We start from the raw sequence: 23,116 nt of genomic DNA, 5'->3' as shown, positions 1-23,116 counted from the left end.
GTGGGGTCGTAGGGGCTGCTTGGCACCTCTGTCGTCCTCCCACTTTTTGGGCCAGTCTCCTGAACCATATTTCCACACTTTGCCCTGCCCTGTACTTTTCCGTTGGTGCCTTTGTTAACTCATTCATTAATTCATAGCATGACTGACCTGAAGCTCCCACCAGCTGCCAGCTCAGTGGAGGGGCCAGCAGTGAACACTGGGGGCTTCTCCTGCCCTATGAGCACGGAGCCTGTTTCTGAAACATTTTCAGTTTAGTTATTTTGAAGTCTGTGTCTTTTAACTCCAATGTTTGTATTAGCTGTGGGTGTTTTTTCTTTTCTTTCTTCTTTTCTTTTTCATTTTTTTGTTTTCTTTTGCATGTTTTTGTCTTGTTACCTGGAATGCCTGATCAGTTTTTTTTAAATTAAATATTTGATATTATGTCCATAAAATTATAGGTAGATTGATAGATGCATAGATGTCAGATAGATAGATGGGTGGATAGGTGACAGATGGTTGGATAAGTGGATGGGTAAATGGATGGATAGATGGGTGATAGATGGGTGGATGGATGGATGGATCGATGATAGATGGAACTGAGTAACGTGAGTGATGTGAAATTTTTTTCAACTTTATTATTTTCTGATCAGTCCTCCCTTGTTTTAACGCAGAAAGCAAAATAACCGGTATTTCTCACAATATTATTTTATTGACCATGGTAGATTTGTCCAGTTCTCAAAGCTTAGTTTTAAAAAAAAAGGCAAAATATTAAAAAAACCCCAAAAAAACCCAGACATAGTGGAGATGCTAGGCTGTGAGCAGGATGGACATCGGGTCAGTGGATCATGTGAAGTTCCCTGTGGTGTGCGGGTGTCAGACAGGCAGACTTTCCTGGTGCTCAGCTTCTCCTCCTCCTGTGACGGGGGTCAGGCCAAGTGGCCTCTGCACCTCTTGGGGGTGAAGACACTGCAGGCAGGGCCGTGCTGGCGGAGGGAAGTGTTAGCCGAAAGCACGCGACCCAACCTGGGGCACAGAGTGCCGCTGGGCCGGCACTTTCTGGAAAGTGGGTCTTTTCTGTGGTTTGCACAGAGGCCTTGCCCTTTCTAGAGTGGGAAATGGCTTACCTCATCAGCACGGTAAGTATATCAGGGCAAACTGGTCCTCTGGTGAGACGCTGGGCTCCCTCCCGTCTCACTGTAAACAAACATCATCAGTGGATGGTGGTCATCAGTACGTGTTGAGAGCTGCGAGCAGGGACTGGTCAGGTGTTTCTCCTTTTGGAAATGTGCCGGGCAAGAGGAAGCTGCCCTTGGTGGGGTCGGGTCACCTCCTTCTGCAGCAGAAAGCTTTGGAAGTGGCACTGCTCCTTACAGTCTGCTCATGTTTCCTTGATCCAGAACCACGAGGCTGCCCTGAGATTCTCGGTCACTCTGTGGGGATGTCAGAGAGCCCTGTTGGACCCAAACCTGCGATGCTCCGGGCCGACATGCCCACGGCGCCCTCCTTCCAGCGGGCGTTCACGTCCTCCTGCACGATTTCTGGCCACAGCCCCAGCCAGCGGAGGGGGAGGTAAGGTGGCCTTTGAACCGAACACAGGCTGCTCTTAACAGACCCCAAACCCAAGCACCACGGAGGGAAGGCGGGGGCTCGTTCGTCCTCCACATGACACCGGGCTGCCTTGTGGATTGACAACCATCACTCTTCCAAAATGCAGTCAAAATAAAAACTCCTGAGTCCACCCTCAGTGTTAGCAGGCAGAGTGCTCAAGGAACACACTGCACTTAGAGTCTGGGCACAGTGGCCAGTTCAGGACCGAGCATCCGTGAAAACGTTGTCTGAGCTGAGGCTGGAAAGGGGGTGTGGTGGCCAGGCTAGGAGGGGGCCTGCCCGGGTCTGCAGATTGGGATGGAGAGAGCAGGCAGGACGTGCTGCTCTCGGAGACATGGAATTTGTGCAGGTGTTCGGGAAAGCTTGGGGGGGGGTGCAGGAACACCCCTCAGTGGGATTGGAGAACAGAAAGTTTGGGCCACGGATAGAGAGAAATGTCCTATTTCTCCTTCACAAAGGACTGCCACTGAGCAAATTCAGATGCTTAGGGTAGGAATCATTTCTTAGTATTTTACTTGTGGGCACATTGCTCTACAGTTACCACCCTTAATTCCACCTCCTTTCTCTTTACAAAAAAGGGGGACATTGCGTTTCAGGACTTGACATCACACACAGAGCAAATACATGTTTGCTAGTGTGTTAGCTGTCTTTCTGTATTTCTAAATGTAGAGTAATTTCCAATATTCTTAATATTGGAATTTCCCATTTTCGATATGGCAGTCTCCTGTGTATCCTTAATCAGCTGGTTTTCCTGCAAGCACTTATGAAAACTGACTGTGTCAGGCACCTATGTTGGGCATCGGGAAGAAAAAGAGAACGGGGGGAGGGAGGTTTAAGCAGATCCCGTGGTTGGTGCATGCGTGGTGGGACCAGAGGGAGGACACAGCTAATCCCTGTGCACACGCGGACACCGGCTTCAAGGTCAGGACACAGTTGAGCTACGTCTTGAATTGAAGAGAAGAGGGCACTTTGCCAGGTGAAGAGAGAGGAAGGAAGAGGCACACAGGCTGGGGAGGCAGGGTCGGACCACCACCCCCCCCACCCCCGTCCCTGAGGCTGTAGACTGAGCATCTGGGGTGAACAGTCAAGTGGGAGGCTGCAAGGGCCGGGCCTGAGTTCAGATATTCGGGGAGCGTCGCGCTGCTGCAAGAGGAGCCTCGGCGCCCAGCCTCCCCATCCCCGTCCCCGTCGTGTGGGAACCGTTGCTACTGTCCAGGCATCTCCCTGGCCGTGTCGTTCCCTGACGGTTTGTCTTTTGAACAGCCCTTCCTCGGCCGAGCACCAGTGGGTGGAGACCAGCCCCAAGTCCACGCTGACCCTGCTGGGGAGCGGCCGGCCCGGCAAGGACGGCCCCGGGCGGCCCCGCTTCCCGCCGGCCGAGCTGCAGACGTCCTTCCACGGCCCCGAGCTGTCCCTGGCGGAGCCGCCGGAAGCTCTGGGCCCCCCGGGCAGCCAGGCCTTCCTGAGCTTCGGCTCTGCCCCCGAAGGAGGTGGGCTCCCCCCCGGCGAGGACCCGGGGGCCTTGCTGGCCAATTCCCACGGAGCGTCCCAGGCCCCCGGCACCCCGCGGACAGCAGCTGAGGCTGCCGACAGCGGCTTCCTGTCCCACAGCTTTCTCACGGTGGCACCTGGACAAAGCAGCCACCACAGCCCCGTCCTGCAGGGCCCGGGGCTGAGCCTGCCCGGGCAGCCGCCCCTTCCCGAGAAGAAACGGGCCTCGGAGGGAGACCGTTCTTTCGGCTCGGTGTCCCCGTCCTCCAGCGGCTTCTCCAGCCCTCACAGCGGGAGCACCATGAGCATCCCTTTCCCAAACATCCTCCCGGACTTTTCCAAGGCCGCCGAGGGAGCAGCACCTTCCCCAGGTAGGCGCGCCTCCACGGGTAGGGCCCCCCGCCCCGTGCTCACAGGTGCACTTGGGCAGGGAAGGACCCTGGGGTTACAGCTGGGCCTGCCCCGTGAGCCCCAGTGCTAGGGCTGGGCTGAGCGCCTTGAGAGAAGAATCCAGAGCCTTCAGGGGGTCTTTTCCATCTCACTAGCCCGAAGCGAAGTACCGATCCAGAGCCGCCTCCCAATTCATCTCGGCTTGTGCGTTTATTCACGTTAGATTCATTCCGACAACAGAAAATGCAGACATCTGTGGTGGTTCTGGTTTTTTCCCCTTTGACTTGGAATCAGTGTTCTGTGACAGTAACTTTAAAAAAAAAAACATTAAACAAATACATTTGAAATTTGATTGTGAAGTGTTTCAAATGTAAAAGATATAATAAGACACTGCCAGGAGTAAGCAACCCCAGCTTTGCTCTGTGTGCTTCCTCTCTTCCTAACTGCGTGTTGTTGAAATGTGCTGCAGGGTCCTGCTGTCTTTGTGTTTTCTGTTACGAAACAGTCCCTCCCTGCTCCGAGTCAGGCTTCTCCCCTGTAGTTAAAGAGAGCGCTCTCCCCAGGGCACCCCATCCTCGCCCAGGGTGGGACTTTGAATTTCTAGGTCCCTTTGAGGTGAGAGCTTGCAATGAAAAACGCCCTTCACAGTTACTGTTTTTGAATTCTGTTTTGCAGATAATCCAGGTGATAAGCACGTGTCCGTGAACTTTGTCCAAGACACATCCAAGTTCTGGTACAAGGCAGATATCTCCAGAGAGCAAGGTGCGTGGGCGTGACAGGGGCTCTGCATCCGGGAAGGAGGACGGCGGGGTGGGGGCATCAGGGTGGGACGGATGAGCTGGAGCAAGGCCTGCACTTCATGACTCGCCTTGAGGGAAAGGCTACGACCTTTAAGTTTTTATTGGAAAAGCTCAGTCCTGATGAGGGAGCCGGCCGGGATGGGCACCGTCCACGATCGTTCTAGTGTGTGGGGCGTAATTTCTCGTGGCTTCCACCAGCCAAGGTCTGGCCAGCGTTGCCAGTGATGACGTGATGAGAAGACGTCATGGGCCCCAGCCGCTGGCCTGAGGGTCGGTGGGGGAAGGAGAGGTGTCTTTCTAACACCGTTCACGGGCACACCTGCCTGTGTCACACTGGAAAGACAAGCTGCTGGCGGACTCAGCCCAGCATGTCGCACACAGCACAGCAACTCTGGGTGCGCGGTACAGTCGGAAGACAGCTGGCAAAAATGAGGAATGGTTAGTATTTTTGAGCAGCGAAGTCGCGTGTCACTTTTCACTAGAACACGAATAGAAGAGGCGTCCCAGAGGGACGCTGGCATGCCGTCGGTGGTGGTCCCTCTGGGGCAGCCCCTCAGGCAAACAGCACTCGCTCCAGCAGAATTCGTGGGGTCCCTGCGACGTGCTGGCCCCGCTCTCGGGAGCCGCCGTCCTCCCTGGAGGTGACGACACGGCCGCCTGTGGGCTCATCACTCCCGGACGTCCCTCCGAGAGGATGACGTGGAACTGGCTGGGGCTGGCAGATGCTGGCCAGGATACCCAGAAAGCAGATTCCCCAGGGGCTGCTCTCAGCAAGTGGGGAAGAAATCACAGCTGCTCTCCGGGGGAGTGTCTCTCAAAAATGCCTGGATGTCAACAGTTAAATGGCTGGAAAACAGCCCTGTCCAGCGTTGTCATCGAAATTCTTCTACTCAGTTAGGCAGATAATAAAAATGGTAAGAATGTGCCTTTCTTCCCATGAGCTCAATGGGCCTATTGTCATTTCCTATGAGGGGCGCTCACTTGGCCTGGAGAGGCTTCTGAGGCCCTGAATTGGCCTTTGTGCCGTGCACTCCCCACGTTCCAGGCGCTGCTGTGACCAGATGCTCCGTCCTCGTCCCCTCCCTGCTCTGGTCACAAGAACCCCCAGGACTGTGGCCCTCAGCTCCAGCGCCTCAGTGCCTCATCCAGCCCGACGGACCCTGAGAAGTGCTTGTCGGGGACCCTGCCCTAGAGTATTCTGAGCAGACCCTCCTATTCTGGCGGCTCAGCCTTGCAGACCAGGGTGAGGGCTGGGCTGGGCCGCCCCCCTTCTCTGACTGAACAGCCGGGCTCTGGCTTCCGAAGAGGCAGGCTTGGTTGGAGAGCGCTAGGCGGGTCCTGCGGAATGGCGATGGGAAAGCCTTCCGCCTGGGGTTTGGGGGAGAGGATCTGGGTGGAGGGCACCTCCCTTGGTGGCACCTGCTGGGCGGTAGCAATTACTGTCGTCATTTGTCTAATGTTAGCCACACATTTACAAATATTTCTTTGGGGTGGACTCCATCTCAAAATAGCTAATACGTGCATTGGGCATTGATTTTTCCAGTTGAACTCCGAAAGCATAACTTCCTCTATTTTCTAGATATTTTTGTGTAGACAACACCTACACAGATGAATGTTCTGTTGGGTGTGCCAACTTCTCCAGATGGAAGAAAGCCATCCGTGGGTTTTGTTGTAACTGCTGGGATATGCCTTTTTCTGGAAAAACTGTAATGAAATTTCAGGGAGATTCAGGAGGGGAAAAAAAAAAGCCCTATAGCCTGTTTTGGGGCACAATTGTTCACATATTACTATGGCAAGGTTAGTACCTTGGGACTTTTTAAAGGTGAACATAAAAACCTTAGGAGGAAAGTAAAGTAGAAATTAAGTATGGTTGTTCCAACCGCGCTCTCAGGCCTCTGCCCTCGAATCCTTGAAAACACCAGCTGCAGGGAGAGAGGTGATGAGGGTCCCATGGGTGTGCACAAGCCCCTTCTCACACCCTCAATGCGGGCTCATTTCTGTTCCAGAAACAATGAGTCCCGCATCGCCCTCAGGCTTCCTCTGCGGGCGCGTGAGACCCCGGCTCCCTTGTGCCCAGCTGGCCTGGCTTCAGGGATGGGGTCTGGGTGGGGAGGACGGGCCGGAGCAGAGCCGGCCTTTCCTCTGCTGCCCAGAAGTCTGCCTCCCATGAGGCTGGGGCGCTTTTTTCCACCACAGTGAAGTAAAATCATGATTTACAAAGAAAAAGCTCTGGTGAGGTTATCACAATTGAAAACTATAACTTCTGTAAGTGATCTTTCCCCTACTTTAAAAAAATAATACGTCTTCAGCCCCCGTATGCTATGAGACAAAACCAGCTGCGAAGGCCTGGGGTCCCCCATGGTGTCCACCCACCCTCCCCTCCCCGGCCTTGAGTTGCTGGAGCAGCAGGTGGGCTTTCACTCCACTGCTTCAGGCTTGCACCCCCCAGGGTCACACCAAACCCGCTCCCCTTGGAGAGCGCTGTGCTTTTCTGTCTCTCATCCCCTACATGCGGCAGTGTACAAGCTTCTGCCTTATGGCCTTGTCCTGCAGGGGCTGGGGCAGTGCCATGGAAGAGTGTGTACAAGAAACCAATTGTTTCATCCTGCAGCCAAGCAAATGCCATGCCGGGGGATTGGGGCTGGAGTCAGGTGCACAGGGGGCCTGGGACAGAGGGCTTCCTGGGGTTATTTCCTGAGGCGTGACGGGGCTTCCTGCCACTCCTGGGTTTATGTCCGGGCCCCCCATCTACTCCAGACAGGGCCTTGGGCTCTACAGAAAGGCGGCATTTCCATGGCTGTAATTTTCTAGTGCCTTATATTTTAAATCCCTGGTTTTCTTTTTGTAAAATGTAAAGTTTATAAGAGACATTCTGAGAGATGTTCTGGTTACTAGAGAAAATTCTCGCCGGCGTCTGGGCTGCATCAACTTGAGGTTACTGTCACCCTAACCCACCCATCCCTCTTTCTTCCCGTATCCTGAGCGTGGGACCTGGGGGAGCCAGACTTTGAGCTTGAAGGGGAGGGATGTTCTTGTTAGGTGACAATCAGTGTGACATGCCTCCCAGCCTCACCAGGGGCAGGTGGAAGGTGCAGTGCCAGGTGCAGCTCGTGGCCCTGACTGACTGGGGACGGCTGTATCGAATACGGGTTCACAGCCTCGTCCAGGCTGGAAACCATTGGCCATAACTGCCACACCTGCCTCAGAGCCACGGGACGGAGGCCCACCTACCATCCCCCTGGGGCAAATCTTGGAATTCGTATTAGATATTCAGTAACTTTTGGGGTACACTCACAGTCTTCAGAAAGTGGGATTGGAAACTTCTTTCCTTCTATTGAAAGTTGAAAGCGCACTTTCTAAAATCTCTAAGAAAAATGCCACGCGGGGAGACGTAGGGCAGGGCCACGGCGGGGAGTGCGTGGCAGCCCCGCCTGACTTCCTGCTCCGTCACACTGTGTGTACTGGGACCTGGTCTGGGCACCTGTGCCAGTGAGGCTCGGTTTCCTGGGCTGTCAGGTGTTGGTGGGGGGGGGGTCCTCATTTGGCCTTCACAGGTGCTGCGGGGTTCACAGGAGTCGTGTGTGAAGGCAGCACCTTTGTGATGTAAAGGGACGGGTCACCCTGTGTCCCTGTGTCCTTTACGGTCAGGCCCCCAGGAAACCTCGGGCCATCACAGAGGCTTCCCTCACCCTTGTCATGGCCCTGAGTGGAGGCAGGCCGTGACCTCCCCCGGCAGACACTCACGTCTCTCTGTTCCCCTCTGCAGCCATCGCTATGCTGAAGGACAAGGAACCCGGGTCATTTATCGTCAGGGACAGCCACTCCTTCCGAGGCGCCTATGGCCTGGCCATGAAGGTGGCCACGCCCCCGCCCTCCATCTTGCAGCTGAACAAGAAAGGTGGGTCCCGCCGGCTCTTCTCAGCGGCACCTCGCCTGTCAGTTACCTTTGTGCCCGTGAGATGGTGGGTGACCTGTAACAGCACTCATAGCTTTTCTTCTTCTTATTTATTTTTTCGGGTGTATTTTGGTAAGTACTGTCTTGGCTCAAGAGGGAAGGTTAATTGTTTGTAAATTTTTTTTTATTGCTTTGATGGGTGATCAGATGTCAGAACAATGGAGCAAGTCCTCTGATAAGGCATCTTTGCTCCCATTTTTCAGCCCTGTATGCCTCAGTTCCCTCCTGCTTCCTGTGGGTAGACATCTATAATAAATTCCTGTGTGTCTTCTCACTATCTGTCCAATGCACACAAACATGCATTTTTCCTTTTCTCTTACATAGAATGTGGCATACTATGTACACGGTTCTTGTTCCTACACCCAGTAGAGTATTTTGATGGATTGAAAGTGAGGCCAGTGCAAGCCTGGAGTCATGAGATTGTCCTTCCTCAGGGGGAAGGACAAAGCCTTCTTCCTCTCTGGTCCAACACTCTGCACAGGTGGCAAATACTAGCCGAATACCGTGTAATACAGGCAAGGCTTCTTCTTACCTTTTTAATGTTTTTTGTCATGAACATAACCATGTATAGAAGAGTTTGCGATGCCTGCATGCACAGGTAAGCATTATTATGAAGCAGACAGGCATGTACCCAAACATAGGCGACGACCTTGTGGGGAAGCCCCTACATGCCCTTTCCTGTGTGTGGTAATCCATCGCCACCATTACTTTTTGGTTTCCAAGGATCCTGGATTTGGACTAGGTGAGGCCCTTCCAGCGGCCCCTTGTCCTTCTGACATACCCCCCATTAGTCCGTGAGCACGCCAGCTTTCTGAAACAGCAAACGTGTTTTAGGCTTACTTTGTACTTCCCCTGCCCCAGCCATTTCTCTAAAGATCCTTGGTTCTTTTTATTGGGGAACGGTATCTACAAACCAAGATCTAATCGCTAGGTTTGCTCTTTGCTATTGGAGGACCACTCCTTCTCTCTAGGACCTGAGCTAAGGAATGTATCATTTAAAAAAATTCCTGAGCTCACGTTGATACCACCCATTCAAATACAATATCACCAGGTCCTTTCTCACCTCTCCTTCAGGCACGAGCTCGGTTCCCAACAAATCAATACACTTATTCCCTTTCTCTGTCCCCTAATATGTGGTTTCTGGTTTACTCTTTTCTTTCTTTTTATCGCACCCTGCCCTCCTTGGCCCCCCTTTTTTTTTTTTTTTTACCAACTATGCCACAAACTCTAAGGAAAGGGAAAAGATTCTTTTCCCCTAAATGGAGATTGTGGAGTGGAATGTCGGCAAGTTACATGGCTCTTCCTAGGGCACCTGGGCTCACCTGGGTGGGGCGAGGGTGGATCAGGGTAAGCACAGATTCTGAACCTTTGGTGTTTAAACAAAATGACACTCGCCTGCTTCACTCACGCTCTGTGCCCAGTACCAAATCCTGGGATGGAATCTCTGCTTAAAGCTTCCTAGAGAAAATTACCTTGGAGTGAGTTTTACACCTTGAAGAATGAGATTTGGTTTCCAAGGGGTCCGACTTCAGGCATGGCCAAGGGGTTTTCAGGAAACTTAGATGGTTGGTTTGGGCAAAGGTAGTGGTTGTGTGAATAGAAGGGGGGGGGGGGGCGAGGCTGAGAAGGGGCAGGTGATTCAGAGCCCAGATCCGTGGCTATTGTCATGTCTGGAAGTGAAGGGGGAGAAGGCTCTGTGCAGATCAGGCAGAACAGGGGAGCCTTGGAACTAGGGCCCCAGGGCATCCAGAATTCCTGCATGAGAAGCTCCACCAAACACTCCACTCGCTTTGGAGTGGTTTAAATAGAGACTTTTGCAGCTCAAGAGCTGACTGGGCCCTGAGTGTGGAGGGTGTAAGGTGTTTGGCGGTATTTGGAAACATGCTGAGTGATGACTGTATCAGAACAGAGTCTCAGGACTGGAACCTCTGAGGGTCTGTGGAGACAGAGATGGGTGATGAGGGAGCTTGAGTGATTGCGTGGCAGCTCCCGGGCTCCTCAGTTTCAGCTGAAGCTTTTAAAACAAGGCCAAAACTTTTTTTTTTTTTTTTTTTAACTGCATGCAATATCTTTTTGGAAACACAGATGGTGGTGTATAATTCTTACCTCCAGGCCTGCATCCCGCCTCTAAGGCCCACTTTGTCTCAATCTTCAGGCAAAGGCAACAAAATAGAGCATATTAGAATAGCAGACTTCAGGACATGCCACATTGCCAGGCGCATCCTCTGGGTGAAATTTTGTCTGGTTGCCTTGCCTTCACCTGGCCCCTGGATTTGGCCTTTGGATTTCACAGTCTAAGGATAGATCTGAGAGGACAGTTGACCAGGAAAAAGCCCAGCAAGTCACCACCCACCCCTGGTACCCCGGAGACGGAACAGCGACAGATGTGTGGGGTGCTGGTCTCCGGATCCACATGCAGCTGGGTCCCCCACTGACTCACTTCTCACCACTGGCATCCAGACCACACTCTGTGTCTGCCTTCAGTTTGGAAGCCATGGATCATTTTCCTCCCACAACTGAATGGCAAAATGTTCTTGTCCCCATTTTTATTCAGTACTGCCTTTTATGGAATCTGCTCATTTCCCTTCCTACCAGCTATACTGCCCCTGTGAAATGCTGACACCGATGTTGTTGATATTAGTCAGTGTTGTTTAAAATAAGCATCACTGGGGAAGCCTGCTATGGGCTAGGTGTGGGGCCCATACCCACCTCTAGCAGGTCCTGCCGTCAGAAATGTTAGAAGTTACGGCAGGCAGACGCGTTCCCATGGGGACGCGTTCCCATGGAGACACGTTCCCATGGAGACACGTTCCCAGGGAGGGTGCTGAATGAGGCAGGACGGAAACACTGCGCAGCGTGAATGTGAGTGTCTGTGGGACTCATTAGCATAGTGCAGTGACTTCTTTTTCTTCTGTTCGTTGTCTGTACTTTTCCACCATCAGACAGTTTGCCATTCTGTGGCTTTTCATGATGCACTTTCTCTTTGGACTCGTGGGCTGGCATGAACGCAGGTCTGTGTAGCAGCAATATGATTAGAGGGCTTGCTGTCAGGAGGGGCTTGTCTACCTGACTCCTGGCTAAATCTTACCCGGAAGACTGGCACCCTTCCAGCTCTTTCCAGTGATTCATTCTTGGGCATCATGCTGTGTCTGGGTCTTTCTAACTTCTCCTCTTAGGTAGGAGGCAAAGGAGCTGGGGGTCCATGTTCCCAGTTCTTAGCTGCTCATTTCCGTCCCTGGGAACTCTGCAGTGTTTGAGGCTGTCTGCTAAGGACTCCTCCACCTCTAAGCACAGTCACTGGAGGGGATTCTAGCTGCCCATCGGGCAGTGCTCAGCCAGCCTTCCTGCAGCCCAGCTACCATTCCTAGAGTGGTTCTTGGCAGCCAACCTACTGCGGGGGCCAGGCTCTCCTTCCCTCTCTCTCATCCTCCCATGATCTCATTTTTAAAAATTCTCTTCTCTTTCTTTTAAACCTCTCCCACAGCTGGAGATTTGGCCAATGAACTCGTTCGGCATTTTTTGATCGAGTGCACCCCGAAAGGGGTGCGGTTGAAAGGGTGCTCCAATGAACCGTATTTTGGTAAGTGGCTGAAAGCATGACTTGGCGTTCTGAACCCACGAGCACGCGTTGCGTCTGCTCAGTGCCATCACTCCGCTGGGGCTTCACGCAGAGCATTTACTTTTCATCCCCATTCAGAGATTCCTCAATTATCGTCTCTAAAATAAACTGGATATGAAATTGTTCTTAAAAGCTTTCTCAAAACTAAGCAAATAAAATGCACGGTGCTGGGACTGGAAATGCAGATTCCACAAGGTACGGTCCAGGCAGGCGGACAGAGAAGGGTGGACAAGGTAGGGGCCTGAGTGTGACCCCCACCCTCCGGGCACAAGAGAAGCACAGGCTCCCTGTAAGACGAGAGCCTTCCCGCCCCTGCAGGCATGTCCGAAAGACGGCATGAGCTCACAGGCAGAGCTTGAGCAAACCAAAGCATCACCTTACAGAGATGATTTGGTGGTACCCGTGGGAGCTGTCTCAGATTCAGCAGACTGTGTGACTTGTTCTTTATGAATTGGTAATGACGTGTCTTTGCTGAGAATCATCTGCAGTTCCCTTTATCTGCCCCTTCGCCGTCTGCTGAACTTACGGCTTCGTTGAAGTTTTGCACAAATTCCCACAATAATGGAGCATGTTGGGTGCTAAAAATATAAGGGGTCACCCTTTGCAGCAGCCTCCTTTCAGCAGATAAATTGGCTGAGCAACACAGTATTTAGGGCGGTGCTAACGCCTGTTTGCTGTTCATCTCTTCACAGGGAGCCTGACGGCTTTGGTGTGTCAGCATTCCATCACGCCCTTGGCTTTGCCCTGCAAACTGCTCATTCCGGATAGAGGTACGCTGCCGGGGCCTGAGGGCTGCTCTGGCTCTGTGTGGTATCACCCGCAGGGTGTTGGGATCCAAAGAGATTCCTTGAGAAAAATCAGACCAGAACTTCCTTTCCATCACCTACTCTGTGGGTAAACCCGGAATAGTTCACCCAGGTCAGGTAAGAAGAGGTGGCCCACTGCCCCTGCAGCCTCCGGTCATGTCTTTATGTCATGGCTTTGTGAAAAGTTTCCTTGGAGCCAAGATTGTGTAGCTCAAAATTATAAAATGCCTGGACTCAGAGACCTTCCAGGTCATTTGCATTTAAATTTTATAATTCTACAAAGTCAGCAAAATGTTGATATTGTTGACATTAGGTGCTGGATGAACTATTGTCTTTACCTTTGTGTTTGTTTCAAAATATTCACGGTGAAAAGATTTAAAAAAAATAGCACACACAGCATGCGATCAGGCATATCCCCGCTTTCCTAGACAATCTCAAGTTCACATAATTGTATTATATTCCAGAAACATGATTAATTTAAAATACAGGCAAATGTGACTTACCTTTTAAAATGTAATTGTTCATATAAGTTAATTCGGAGGTGAGAAAGCTGTTTTGCTGGGCTGTGCCATCCCAGCTTTTGCTTGCAATGTGGTGATGGTTCTCTGCGCTGGACTCTTGTCTGCAGGAGGAAGGCCCAGCTCTGCAGAGCCTGTGCGTCACCGTCCGGGCCTCAGTCATGAGCATACACATTGTCATGGTCATTCTTTGCCTGGGAGGTGGACTCATTTCTGCGTTTTCTTGCTCCTTCCTGCAGACCCGTTGGAGGAAAGAGCCGAAAGTTCTCCGCAAACGGCGGCCAACTCTGCAGCCGAGCTGCTGAAGCAGGGGGCAGGTCAGTCCCCGCCGCGTTTTCCGCTCCTCCAGGTTCCTGGGCAGAGACAGGCTCAGTGACACGGCTTCCTTTCTTACCTTCGGTCTGGGCTCCTTTCCTTGCTGTGTCAGAGGAGGTTTCCTTCTGTCGAAGCCGCCACAGGGCTGGGCTGGGTGGGGCTTCAAGTGTCCTGGCGGCAGGGCCAGGACTCCGCAGGCCGAAGATGGCCAAATTCAGTGGAGTAAATGTCACAGCCTGGGTTTCATTTGGGGGAATGTGGGCGACCTGCCCCTCCAGCTGGAAATGTTAAAGAGATCAATGAGTCCGCAGATCGACCCAGGGTGACACAGAGCCCCAGACAGCGAGCTCCCCGGGGCACTTTTCTTATTACTAGACTATTTTTTAGTGCAGTTTTAGGCTCACAGCAAAATTGAGAGGAAGGTGCAGAGAGTTCCCATATAGCTCTTGCCCCTACACATGCGCAGTCTCCCTCATTACATCCCCCATCAGAGAGGGACATTTGCTACAGTTGATGGACCTACATGGACACCTCCTAGTCACCCGGAGTCCATAGTTTACATTACTGTTCACTCTTGGTGTATATTCTGTGGGTCTGGACAACCGTTTGATGACATGCATCCACCGTTACAGTATCACACAGAATAGTTTCAATGTCCTAAAAATCCTTTGTGCTCTGCCTATTCATCCCTCCTCCCTAACTCCTGGCAACCGCTGATCCTTTTATTGTCTCCGTGGTTTTGCTTTTCCAGAATGTCATATGATTAGAATCAGACAGTATACATAGCCTTTTCAGATTGGATTCTTTGACTTAGTAGTATGCCTTGAAGATTCCTCCATGTCTTTTTATGGTCTGAGAGCTGTTCCCTTTTAGTGCTGAATAATATTCCATTGTCTGGATGTACCACAGTTTGTTTATCCATTCACCCACTGAAGGACATATCGAGTGTTTATACATTTCCGTAATTATGAATAAAACTGCTATAAACATCCACATGCAGGTTTCAGTGTGGACATAATTGTCCGTTCCTTTGGGTAAATACCAAGGAGCACAATTGCTGGATCACATGGTAAGAGTATGTTTATTTTGTAAGAAACCATCAAACTGTCTTCCAAAGTGGCCGCACCATTTTGCATTCCCACCAGCAATGCATGAGACTTCCTGCTGTTCCACATCCTACCAGCAGTTGGTGCTGTCAGCGTTCTGGATTTTGGCCATTCAGAATAGGTGTTTAGTGGTATCTTGGTTTTTTTTTGTTTTTTTTTTAAATTAATTAATTAATTAATTAATTTTTGGCTGTGTTGGGTCTTCGTTTCTGTGCGAGGGTTTTCTCTAGTTGCGGCGAGCGGGGGCCACTCTTCATCACGGTGCGCGGGCCTCTCACTATCGCGGCCTCTCTTGTTGCGGAGCACAGGCTCCAGACGCGCAGGCTCAGTAGATGTGGCTCACGGGCCCAGTTGCTCTGCGGCATGTGGGATCTTCCCAGACCAGGGCTCGAACCCGTGTCCCCTGCATTGGCAGGTGGATTCTCAACCACTGCGCCACCAGGGAACCCCCTATCTTGTTGTTTTAATTTGCATTTTCCTGATGACATATGACGTGGAGCATCTTTTCATGTGCTTGTTTGCCATATGCATATCTTCTTTGGTAAGGTGTCTGTTAAGGTTGTCCATTTTTCAATAGGGTTGTTTGTTTTCTTCTTGTTAAATTTTAAGAGGTCTTTGTATATTTTGGATAGCAGTTCTTTGTGAGATTTGTCTTTTGCAAATACTTTCTCCCAGGATGCGGCTTGTCTTCTCATTCTCTTGACAGTGTCTCTCAGAGCAAAAGATTTTTTATTTTAATGAAATCCAGTTTATCAATACTTCCTTTCATGGATCATGTCTTTTGTATTGTATCTAAAAAGTTATCACCAAACCCAAGGTCATCTAAATTTTTTCCTAAGAGTTTTATAGTTTTGCATTTCACTTTTATATCCATTCTATTTTGAGTTAATTTTTGTGACGGGTTTAAGGTCTGTGTCTAGTTTTTTTCACACGTGGATGTCCAGTTGTTCCCGCACCATTTGTGGAAAAGACTATTTCTGCAATACTGTGTCTCCTTTGTTCCTTTGTCAAAGATCAATTGACTATTTATATGGGTCTATTTCTGGGCTTTCTATTCTGTTCCATTCATCTATTTGTCTATTATTTCACCAGTACCACACTGTCTTGATTACTGTCACTTTATAGTAAGTCTTGAAGTCAAGTAGTATCAGTCTTCTGACTTGGTTCTTCTCTTTCAATATTGTGTTGGCTGCCCTGGGTCTTTTGCTCCCCATATAAACTTCAGAGTTAGTTTGTTGATATCCACAAAGTAAGTTGCTGGAATTTGGATTGAGATTTCATTGAATCTACAGATCAAGTTGGGAAGAACTGACATCATAATTATATATTGAGTCTTCCTATTCATGAATGTGGAATATTTAGTTTATTTACTTCTTTGATTTTATTAGTGGGAGTTTTATAGTTTTCCTCATATAGATCTTATACATGTTGTATTAGATTCATACCTAAGTATTTCATTGTGGGGGTGCTAATATAAATGGGATTGTGTTTTTAACTCCAAATTCCACTTGTTCTCTGCTGTTATATAGGGAAGCGATTGACTTGTGTATTCACTTTGTATCCTGCAACCTTGCTGTAATAGCTTATTAGTTTCAGGTCGGGTCATTTTTGCAACCTTAGATGCAGTCCAAGTGACCCCAGCTTAAGAGGGTTGTGGACGAGCCAGAGACCACAGGGCTCTTGTGTGTGTGTAGCTGTGAGGGAGGGACACAGCTGGAGAGAATTATGGGGCCCACTGACTCCAAACCTTGAGTTCCCCCACTGGAGGTCTTTCATTCAAGGTAGACATTTACTCTCAGAAATGTTGGAGAGAGAGTTTCTGAGTCTGTGGGAGGACTGACTAGAAATACTTCTATCTGCGCCTCATGTCTGTAGAGTACTTTATAGCTGTGACTCCGTAATGAAGGAATATGCAGATACCGGTATTTTCTTGTTGCTTCCTCTGTACAATTTGCATTATTCGTCTGTGCAGTTTTTCTCTGTAAAACTATACATCACTGACTCTATTACCCAGCTAAAGTAAAATCTCTCTGTTTTCAAAAGGAATTTTTTTTTAGTGTTGAACTCTTCATAGACTATCCTTAAAGGATAAGTTATCCGTGGCCAGAACAAAGGTGACAGGAGCTTGTCCAAAATAGCAAGCGTGCTAGAACTTGAAGCCTCAAAAGGAAGCACCTGCCTGTATCCAGTCTGGGTTCCAGTCTAGGCCCTGCCACTTGGGGCTCAACCTCCGGCAGGTCACTTAGCCGTGCGGACCTCAGCATAATCATAATAATCTCTCCCCGACACAGTGGCTGCAGGACCAGATGAATAGGATGTTGAAAATGCCTTGGGAACTGTAACGTGGTCACGTAAGCTGTGGCTGTGTTCCTGCCGCTCTGCTTTCGTGTAAAAACACTTTTATTGGCCCAAGAGGAGTGGCCTTTGCTGTGCGGTGGCCTCGTCCTTTTCCTACGAAGACACGATTGAAAGGGCTGGTCCCACGGCAGTTTTGTTGAGGCAGTGTCCCCACGCCGAAGACCATGAGCTCACAGCCCCCGGGTTGTTTCAGGGGGTCCCTGGAGCCCACTAGGGCTCATTGCTACCTTACGTTAAAGCAGCAGCTTTGTCCCCATGTCTCTGGGTCCCAGCAAAGTTGCGGGGAACATGCTGGACTTTGCTGCAGGCCTAGCTGGTGAACTGCTCACCCACGCACTTGACCTTGGAGGTAGGCTGTGAAATCAGGTCTGCTCCGATTGACGTGTTTGTTTCAACTACACCTTTTAAAACATGTATTTAAAAATTTTAAAAACATGTCATTAATGATTTTTAAATTGCAACTCATGTATCAACCTCATTCAAGAAAAGTGCTCCAGAACGATGGCAGCCAACCCTGCCAGGGTACGTGCCCTGCGAGGCTGGCAGAGCCTGGGCCTCCATCGGGGCACCACCTGGTGTCTCAGGGTTACAGCCCTGCTCACCCACCCCAGGCAGTTAGCACTGGGGCACATACGCCTCTGGGTTCTGCACTTTGGTTCACTATCATCTCATCACAAGCAGCATTTCATGTTTCTCCTTAAGCTTCATTGTTATCTAATTTTCCCAATACATGTTGAATTAGTAAATGAATCAGTGAATTAGTTGATCATAATAAGGAACTATGATAGTCTTTATTTTTAGATATTAAAGCTTTTTCTTCTGCTCTGGCTTATAATTTTTAGTTGCACTCTATCATCTTTTCAAATAATCTATGGCGTGTATCAGTAGCTCTGAATGCTTTGCTTTTCTAACGGGTGAGCCTCCCAGGGACAGGACTTCACGCAGAAGCTGGAGGTCTTATTTAATCCTCTGCTTGGGCATTTATGTATGGGGGTTAAATTATGACTGCCTTGAGCTTATGTCCTTTTAAAAATCTCTTGTTTCTAAAACGCATCAAAAGGTTTACATTTCCATTCAGCTACCTTCACGGCTGACAAGGCAAGGAAGGAATCGAGTCAGGACACAGATACGCAGCTGGAAGAGGAAGGATGCTTAATCCCTTTTCATCTGATACCGAGGCCGTTCTGAGTGGCTCCAGTTTCTAAAAGAATTGCTGTTTATGTTTTCAGTGTCAGCTCTTAATTGGTTCTGTTGAAGCCGTGGAATGCAGCTGAAGGCCCTGGCACGAGAACCCCTCCCGATATCCCATAAACGTTAGGGCTGTGTCTTTAACGTACCGTACCGTGAAGGATGTTTTCTTTATAAAAGTAATAGGAATGCTTCCAGTTTAAAAAAAAAAGGAAGACACAGAAAAGCAAGGGAGAAATGAATTCCTCACAGACCTGTCACCCAGGTACAACCACTGACTGTTTTCCTTTTCCCCCTTAGCATAAGGGGTTTACCCATGTTTTTTGCAAACACAGCCTAGGTCTCACTTTCAGTGGCCGAGGAACCGTCCACCGGCTGATTCCACCCCTTACCGTTGCCCGGTTAGCGTGCTTCTAACTTCTCAGTACCACAGACAGCACTTGGAAGGCTACCTTCCTGCATGACTTCCTTTCTCTGAGTTTGGATTGTGGCCTTCAGACCCTGAATCTCTGGCAGTGGTAGGACTGGGCGAGAACCTGGGACCTTAACACTTCTGCTTCCCGCCGCGGGTTTGCCGGGCGCTTTCCCGTTCAACATCACACCACAGCTACGCACCCTCAGGTGGAATTGGACGTGTCGGGCCAGGCCCCGGGGGACGAGCACAGCAGGCCCATCTGTCCTCTGCTGGGGAGGGAAGGGGCTGGCATATGCTCAGCAGAGCTGCCCGAGACGTGCCTGGGAGAAGGGAGGGCTCCCCTCTCTGCTCCGAGGAGGGACAACAATTTTCTGGGATTTCATTGTGACTAGATCAGAATTTTCTTTTTTCTGTTTTGTAACTGCATGAGTATCATTATAGTGATACTAATGAAATCAAAGGCAGAATAGTCACCGTCCTAAAATCAAACCGCCTTAAATTTTCCAGGCACACCTCCAACTGTTCGTAGGCACACACGCCTTTTATTGTATAGGTCTCATCATGGCACAGATAGTTTTATTCTGCTTTTCCCAGAAACCGCTAACATTTTTCCATGTTGCTATACAGGGTTCATGATTACCATTTGCTGGTTAGTTGGTATTCCATTGAGGGACTGATTTAACCATTCCCCTCCTTTTGGACATAGTTTGTTTCCAACTAACTTCCCACCAAATGAGTATGGGGCTCAAATATCTTCACCTCTAGGTTAGCTGTCTCAGCTGGTTATGGAATATTTCCTGTCTCAGGCCTCTCGGAGCGGGACCTCCAGGTTACCGAGTGCAGGCAGGTCTTCTGACCCTCCTGATAAATAATGCCAAATCATCTTCCAGAAAGGCTGTCCTGGTTGACGTGAGCATTTCATAAAAGCACCTGATTTCATCAAAGCTTTGGGCAACTGCCATTTTAAAGACTTTTGCCAACTCACTCTCTTTCCCAAGACGACACAAGTAGACCCCTCAAGTTCAGACAGGAGCTGAAGTGCAGGTCAGCCTCCGGCCCTGCAGTTCCCTGGAATGTCTCATTGCCCGGCGCCCTCAGATGGGGCAGTGCCGCCGGCTGGAACAAGAGGACGAGAAGGCAGCAGTGGCCACGGCAACTCAGCCGTTCAGGGAGGGCCCTCTGATCTCTCCCTGCCTCTCAAAATGTGCAGGAGGGGCAGTGGCTTAAAAGATGCCACTCTGTCAGGACAATCACACGGGGTTGCTGACGGGCATCATTATGGCTGAGGAATGTCTCGAAGTAAAATTCACAGCTCAAAAAAAAAAAAAAAATCACATCTCATCCTCAGGAATGTTACGCGAAATTTCATCCTGAGCCTGTGTTCTCTACCTGGCACCTGGTACCCGGTGGTCCTCCCTCAGCACTGCAGGAGCCAGCACGAAGGTTGGGTATCACAGCAAGCCCCTGGGGAGTTGCCAGGCTTCTGGCGTATTTCTCTACACTTCGGTTTCCTCATCTGTAAACTGGGGCTGATAACAGAATCTTCCTCGTAGGACCCTGGTGCAGATGCGATGAGATAGTCTGTCTCAGATGTTCAGTCGAGGCCTGACACAGAGTAAGTGTCCTAATGAATGAGCCACGTTAGGTGGAGCTCGGAGAAATGAAAACTGCTGTGTCTGGGAACTTCTTTGAAGATTTTGCTTAATGGCACAATGTCATTTTAATAATTACAGGAGTGAAATACCAAGCGCTTTTTCAGAGAGTAAAAGTGACTTGTTCAGTAAACTTTTTTATTTATTTATTTATTTATTTATTTATGGCTGTGTTGGGTCTTCGTTTCTGTGCGAGGGCTTTCTCCAGTTGCGGCGAGCGGGGCCACTCTTCATCGCGATGCGCGGGCCTCTCACTATCGCGGCCTCTCTTGTTGCGGAGCACAGGCTCCAGACGCGCAGGCTCAGTAATTGTGGCGCACGGGCCCAGCTGCTCCGCGGCATGTGGGATCCTCCCAGACCAGGGATCGAACCCGTGTCCCCTGCATTGGCAGGCAGATTCTCAACCACTGCGCCACCAGGGAAGCCCCCCAGTAAACCTTATAGAGGGAAGTTGGTGTCTGGGATGAAACTCTCAGTTAACATGCGTTTGGGGAAGTCTGGCGTTTCCAGCACGTCTCGATCTTTCTCCTGGGCGCGTTGGGAGCCATGTGAAGTTGACACTCCAGGAGATACCGTCGCCCGTCTTTGGGGCTGCTTGCTTCTTGGGCGGTTCTCTGGTATCTCCCACCTTCCCTCAAGACTCAGCCTTTCCACTCAGGCCTCTTCCGGCAAATCAAAGGACTGTAGCTGTTCCCGGCTCAGGTCAGCGGGGCTCCGGCCTGCCCGCTTCTGACGCCCCCATCCAGGGTAAAGGGAGGGGCCTCGTTTTTCTGATGAATTTGTAACACGAACCCCAGGCCTTGCTTTCTTTCTCCATCATCGTGTGTTCACTGAAGTGGAAGTTTCCGAATCCTCAAACCTTCTCACCTTCTCAAAAAGTAGCTGTGGGTTGTCGCCTTGGCCGTGGAGAGAACCGAGGGCTAGCAGCTCATAAGCGGCCCTGCATCTTGACACCAGGGACATTGCACGTTATTTCCGTTCTTCTTAACCCACCTGTGGCAGCACACCTGCCAGCAGGTGTGAGTGCTACTGAGTCTCAGAAGTGGGGGTGGAGGTGGAGCCGGTCCGAGGCTGGGCCTCCGGGAGACTCTCCCAAGGAAAGTGGTGCAGGCGAGGGCACAGCGCTCGTCTTATTGCTCCAGTCGAGGGGAAGCTTTTTCTTTTCTGTTTAGTGAAAATCTAGAGGCCTTCAGAGATGGAGTTAAGACAGCCCCCGCTCACTTGCAGAGGCTGCATCTGGCAGAGCGGGGAACAAGAGCGGCTCTGTTCCTGGGGGGACACGTCCTTGGTGGGTGGCCAGGCAAAGCCACAGCTCCTGCAGGACTGAACTTGAGGGAGAGTCTGAATGTCCCACAGTCACACAGATGTCACACGCCTCGAAGTCCCACGTTAGCTTCTGCTTGAGCTGCAGGGATCCAGGCTCAAAGGGCCATCAGTCTGTTTCCAAAGTCTCGTTCACACTCAGCTGTTTGCTTCCCCCAAGGGGAGATGGCGGTGGACAAAGCCCCAGCCCCCTTGGCAGCGTGTGGATAGGACAAGTCATCCCAGCTCTGCACGCAGACTGTGTTCTGAGTCACTGCTAGTCATTCGTTCTCAGCAGCTCTTTCTGGATGTCCGTGCAGGGTGGATATTTGGGGTTCCAGGCTGCAGGCTCCCCTCTGGGGACGCTTCCTTGGAACTGCAGGTGTGGTTGGGTTCTTATCCCACCCAGACCCACACTGAGACTGAGAAGGTGCCTCCAGCCCACCCTTGGGACACCAGGTGTAAATAATGCCGCAGGGGTGGAAACGCATCCTGGGCCAGTGGGAGGAGTTTCCTTGGCTCCAGTGCGGGGGGTGGGGGTTGTGTGTTTGGGGGTGGGCGCGGGACGGGGTGTTATTCTCCGCATTGGCCTTGGGGCGTGTGCATCTCTGGGTCACTCCACACCTTTGGAATTAGGGGTAAAGGGCGTTTGCCTCAGACATACCTGGCCACACATATGTGCATGTTGTTCATAAACCCCGGGGTCCTCGTGCCTGGCAGACGCGTTAACGCCGCTTCCCTCTGCGTCTTCCAGCTTGCAACGTGTGGTACCTGAACTCCGTGGAGATGGAGTCCCTCACGGGCCACCAAGCCATCCAGAAGGCCCTGAGCATCACCCTGGTCCAGGAGCCGCCTCCTTTGTCCACGGTCGTGCATTTCAAGGTGTCGGCCCAGGGCATCACCCTGACGGACAACCAGAGGAAGTGAGTGTGCCTGGCGGCCGGGCTGTGGGGCGGGTGGGCCTTCTGACCCCACCTGGGGTGAGACCGTCCACCAGCTCTGCCCAGGCCCCTGGACGTGCGGTGGTCACCCCGGCAAAGCTCAGCGGTCCTGGAACGAATCAATGATCCAGTCACTCTGTGCTTGGCCCTGATGTCCTGTATGTCCCCAGAGACACATACAAACTATTGACATTAGGCCCAAATGCAGTTTTTTTAGAAGTCAGTAAAATTTTTAAAAAGATACATGGATCTTTCAGTATCTCTTACACACACACACACACGTGTGTGTGTGTGTGTAATTTGCAAATGCAAAAATCTTTTGTCACTTCTGTAAAAACACTCAGAGACTATGATAGAATCCACTCATCTTTGCTTCTGTATCGTTGGTCATCCCATTCTAACAATTGGTCATCCCATTTCAGGTGAGAGTGTGACCTTGATAGATATCATTTCAGTATCTAGATAATGTTAATTATTATATAATAATATATAAGAATAATTAATGTTAATTATTAACTATTATCTAGATATTGTATATTGTTATATCTTAGTTAACAACATTTGAACATCTAGACAGTAGATGCTGTTTCAGTTTCCAGGTGAGCACAGAGCAGGGTCAGGTGCGTGGACGGAACAACGTCAAGCGTGTTCCTCCCACGAGCAGAGACTTTGA

At 50.5% G+C, this 23,116-nt stretch overlaps 1 protein-coding gene across 9 annotated transcripts in view; it reads left to right on the top strand.

The window, feature by feature from the left end:
* The window catches only part of TNS3 (tensin 3), a 239,058-nt gene that overhangs the window by 209,895 nt on the left and 6,047 nt on the right, over positions 1–23,116 (top strand). For all 9 annotated transcript variants that reach the window (XM_036863546.1, XM_036863553.1, XM_036863547.1 and 6 more), the window contains 8 exons: positions 1,377–1,548; positions 2,851–3,449; positions 4,144–4,230; positions 8,035–8,166; positions 11,708–11,803; positions 12,535–12,612; positions 13,406–13,483; positions 22,257–22,425. In XM_036863546.1, coding sequence (XP_036719441.1) covers positions 1,377–1,548; positions 2,851–3,449; positions 4,144–4,230; positions 8,035–8,166; positions 11,708–11,803; positions 12,535–12,612; positions 13,406–13,483; positions 22,257–22,425 — 1,411 coding nt within the window. The remainder of the gene's footprint in view (positions 1–1,376; positions 1,549–2,850; positions 3,450–4,143; positions 4,231–8,034; positions 8,167–11,707; positions 11,804–12,534; positions 12,613–13,405; positions 13,484–22,256; positions 22,426–23,116) is intronic.

Source organism: Balaenoptera musculus, chromosome 9, assembly GCF_009873245.2.
Source record: "Balaenoptera musculus isolate JJ_BM4_2016_0621 chromosome 9, mBalMus1.pri.v3, whole genome shotgun sequence".
NCBI lineage: Eukaryota > Metazoa > Chordata > Mammalia > Artiodactyla > Balaenopteridae > Balaenoptera > Balaenoptera musculus.
Note: the sequence above shows the minus strand (reverse complement) of the source record. Positions and strands in the feature narration are given on the sequence as shown.